The 3,923-nt window shown below is 32.6% G+C and overlaps 1 protein-coding gene across 1 annotated transcript; it reads left to right on the top strand.

Annotated features, from left to right (window-relative positions):
- Positions 1–1,866: 1,866 nt before the first annotated feature.
- Positions 1,867–2,850, top strand: LOC108325384 (uncharacterized). Its single transcript, XM_017558453.2, has one exon. It carries the CDS (start codon positions 2,109–2,111, stop codon positions 2,571–2,573), a length of 465 nt encoding a protein of 154 aa, XP_017413942.1. The 5' UTR covers positions 1,867–2,108; the 3' UTR covers positions 2,574–2,850.
- The last annotated feature ends 1,073 nt before the right edge of the window (positions 2,851–3,923 follow it).

Genomic DNA, 3,923 nt, shown 5'->3' with positions numbered 1-3,923 from the left:
AAGCGATTGAGAGAGAAATATGGATTATGGATGAAGCTTGGGTTGGAACTTTGACCTTGTTAGGTTGAGGGGTTAAATGGTTGGGTTGCCGAAAGGAGAAAACATTTTGGAGAGAGAGGAATAATAACGTCACTGTAAATGGTGGTTATGTGGAGAGTAGTGTCATATATATGTGTTCTTCTTTCTTTGTTTCCATTTGATGAGTTAAATCCATTTTGGAAGAATGACCCTGACCTAAAAATATTTGGTTGAATGTGTGATAGAATAGAAGTTATGTTATGTTATGTTGCGCTGTGGTTACCTATCATATTTATTACAAAATTATCATTCATCACATTCTCAATATCGATTCTAGGTATAACTGATATAAAAAAATCTCATGATATTTATAATTTTGTTACATCTTCTTATAATAAGTGATTTATTCATAAAAACATTTAATTTTTGCTTTAATAATTACTTTTGTAATAAATCAAATTCGACACTTAATTTCTAAAAATCTATAATTTGAATATAAAAGTTTTAAATTTATTTCTCATTTTTTTTATGTGCTGGTTCACAAAAGTCCTCGAGTTTAATATGTAAAATATAAAGTAAATTTATACCATGATATATCATTATTTATACAATGTCATATATTTATTTTATTTACTACTTAATAACCTATTTGGTCTGACTAATTTATTCATACTCCACATTTTATTTTATTTCATCAATAGGTTACAATACAGTTTCATTATTTTTAAAATTTTCAGTAAAGTTTTGTTTTCTAAAAAATATATTAATTTATTTATTTTATTAAATTAATGAAAATGTAGTTAAGGAAGTAATAGCGTAACAAATATATTATTAATATCTAATTGAAATAATGGAACCGATGTATTCTTTTACAAAATTAAACTGAATTGAAAACTTCGAAAATGATAAAATGACGTGGAAATTAACTTTAAAATAATGACATGAACTAGTTGACCTTCATTTATTTATCCACCCCGTTTCTTTCATTTTTATTATTTTGAAGTGCGAAGCCAGTCTTGTAGACATACATTATTTTTTTCCCTTATCTAATTGATTGGTTATGTCGCCAAGAATCAATGTAATAATAAGTGAGTCGGTATCAATTTCTTAATGTATATTTAATACACCAATTGTATATGAACTAACTTTTCATAAAATGAAGATTGATTTTAAGTGTTGCAAAACTAATTAAAAAACAAGCACGACGAATAAGGAGTTATAATCTTGAATTAAGATCAATGAAAACAATTAAACTATTAGTAATAAAGATTAATTTAATATATTAGGGTAACATTTAAAATAAAAAACTAAATTAATTATTTTTGTTATGTTATATAATGTTAGAAGTTACAAGATTCGCCATACATCTTTCCAACGAAGTAATTCCTTATTAATGCAGATGTGGCAATAAATCTTCATAACACGCTGATTTACCATAGTGGAAGAAGATATTGTTTTGGGAAAGTTAAGTTTTTTGCACCTGCTGATCGAAATAACTTATTAGAGGAGGAATCTGATTAATATGTTATTGAATTCTGAATTTGGGTTTCATTTTTGTTAGGTTTTTAACGCGTTATATTTAAGTTTTAACCAATAAATCTTCTGTAATACTAAAAATAATGCGTAACATGAAACATTATATAATTTAACTGGAGTGAAAAGTGAATCTGAAAATAGAAAGAGGAAAGCAGAAACAGTAGCATGAGATAGTAGGAAACCTCGGCACGTGCGAGGTGAAGTACATTAACTAGGGAAAACGACGTTGTTGATAAACTCAGCTACCAGAGTGGCTGTGGCATTTAATGTACCTCTCTCCTCACACCTCACACCTCACCTTCTTCTTCTTCTTCTTCTATGAATATAATATGAATATATTTATTTATATATTAATGTGAGAAATTGTTTATTTATTAAATTAAGGAAGCCTAAGATCAGTACTGCACACACAGAGGGTGTCATCCATGCCAATGCCATGTGTTATTTCGTCTGCATGCACCTAATTTAATTATTTCCTTTCTTCACTCTTCCATTTCTCACCCACCCCAACCCCGCTTTATTTGCATTCCGTGAGAGAGAGAAAAATAAGGAAGATGGAGGGTATCACGGCCACCGTGTGCAAGGGCGTCAAAGAGTATTGGAGGAGGAAAGGCTACCGGAGACTAAACGGGTCGGGTAGGAGAAGGAGGAACCGGGTTGAGCTGGGAAGCACCCGAACCGGGAAGGGTCGGTTCTGGCGGTGGAGGATCAGACTCGCACCCAAGATCCGAATCAAAAAAATCCCCTCTCCCAAGAAGGTTGTCCTTTGGGTGAGGGACGCGTACGTGCGAATGATGCTGGGCTTGGCCAACTCACGCGTCATGACAGCCGGGGCCTCAGCTTCGGGCTTCGGTGGGCCCCTGTCAGCCGTCGATACCTCCTTCTCGGGCTTCGGTCGGGCCCAACCCAAAGAGTACGATGACAAAGCCATCATCCAGATCTACAAGTCCATCCTCATGGCGCATGGAGCGTTGGTACCTCGTGACGCTGCCGCCGCAGAAATCGCTTGCCCACGCTGACCGTAACGCTGACGGTAAACGGTGGAAGCGCTTTTCTCGTAAACTGTTTTATACTACTCAGGCACAAGCCAGTATCTCTCTTGTTAATTAACTTCTTTTCTGTCATTCTATCAAATTTTAGATACTCTAGTGTTTAGGTTTTCTTTTATCGTGATTCTATCGATTAGATAGATTCATTCTTCTTCTTCTTCTCATTGTCCCAGATCTCAAATTGCATGTCAATTTCTCAAAATCACTGAAATATAGACAAATACAAATTTGTATTCTGAATAGAAAAGGGGCACTATCATTTCGAAGATAATTTACCTTGTTATGACTTCTTTTTTCTTAAAAAACGTTATTTTTAAATTATATGCATTTGATAATTAACGGTATTTTAATTATTAAAATAAATAAACTTTTAACTTTTATATAAAGTGTTTATGATAATTCATTTTTTGGAATATTTTAATCATAAAAAAATAATATAAAGTGTATATAAAAATTCTTTGAATGTCATTATAATATTGTAAAAGATAAAACGGACAAGTCCACCTAAAATCGGGAATCAAAATGCAACAACTTTTTACAAAATAGTTTTATATGATCTTTTTTTTTCAAAAGAATTTTGTTGGTTAAAATCATCTGTCACGAGCATGCCTACTTGAAATATAATTAATTTTCGCTAAAAAAGTGGTAATGATAGACGTTATATAAGAGTTATAAATAATTATATATCATTATTTAATTATACAAAAGTATAAAATATAACCTACCTTCTTTCACTGATCATATATACTCAACATAAAACAAAGCTAAATTATTCGTTATATTACTCGTTATATAGTTTTGAATGTAACGTCCCAATTATATAGAAAATATTTATATAATAAAGACGTCATCATGTATAATATAGGAAAATAGTTAAGAGTAATTAGGATTACAGTCATCCTCAAAATAGCTTCAGAATTTAAGCTTAAACTTCAAAAAGATCTAAAATATAACTTGGAAGGGAAATAGTATTTCAAATTACAGGAATAACTAATAACACCATAGGAGACTAGGCGGCAGCATTGTCCTCAACTTCCAAAGCCGTCTCCAATGGGACCTCCTCGTCATCTATTCCCATCCAAGTGGATGATCATCGCAAGAAGAAACATACACAAGCAATGCAAACAAGCAAGGGTGAGCTAGATATAAAAATCATGTTATCCATTCACATACGACATGCAAAAGTCACTCAAACATGGTAAAATGACATCACAAGACTCGTTGCTTTATAGACCGACTCGTCCGGACCAGAATGATTACCGAGCTATGACGGGTTATGCACTCGTGGTGGCCTCTACTGCTTTGCAAAGCCGTTGCCAA

This window comes from Vigna angularis, chromosome 3, assembly GCF_016808095.1.
Source record: "Vigna angularis cultivar LongXiaoDou No.4 chromosome 3, ASM1680809v1, whole genome shotgun sequence".
NCBI lineage: Eukaryota > Viridiplantae > Streptophyta > Magnoliopsida > Fabales > Fabaceae > Vigna > Vigna angularis.
The sequence above is the reverse complement of the archived record's forward strand: the minus strand, read 5'-3'. Positions and strand labels throughout refer to the sequence as shown.

Bases quoted from the DNA above. Each gene is read 5' to 3' on its own strand.
- LOC108325384 (XM_017558453.2), top strand. From the start codon at position 2,109: ATGGAGGGTATCACGGCCACCGTGTGCAAGGGCGTCAAAGAGTATTGG.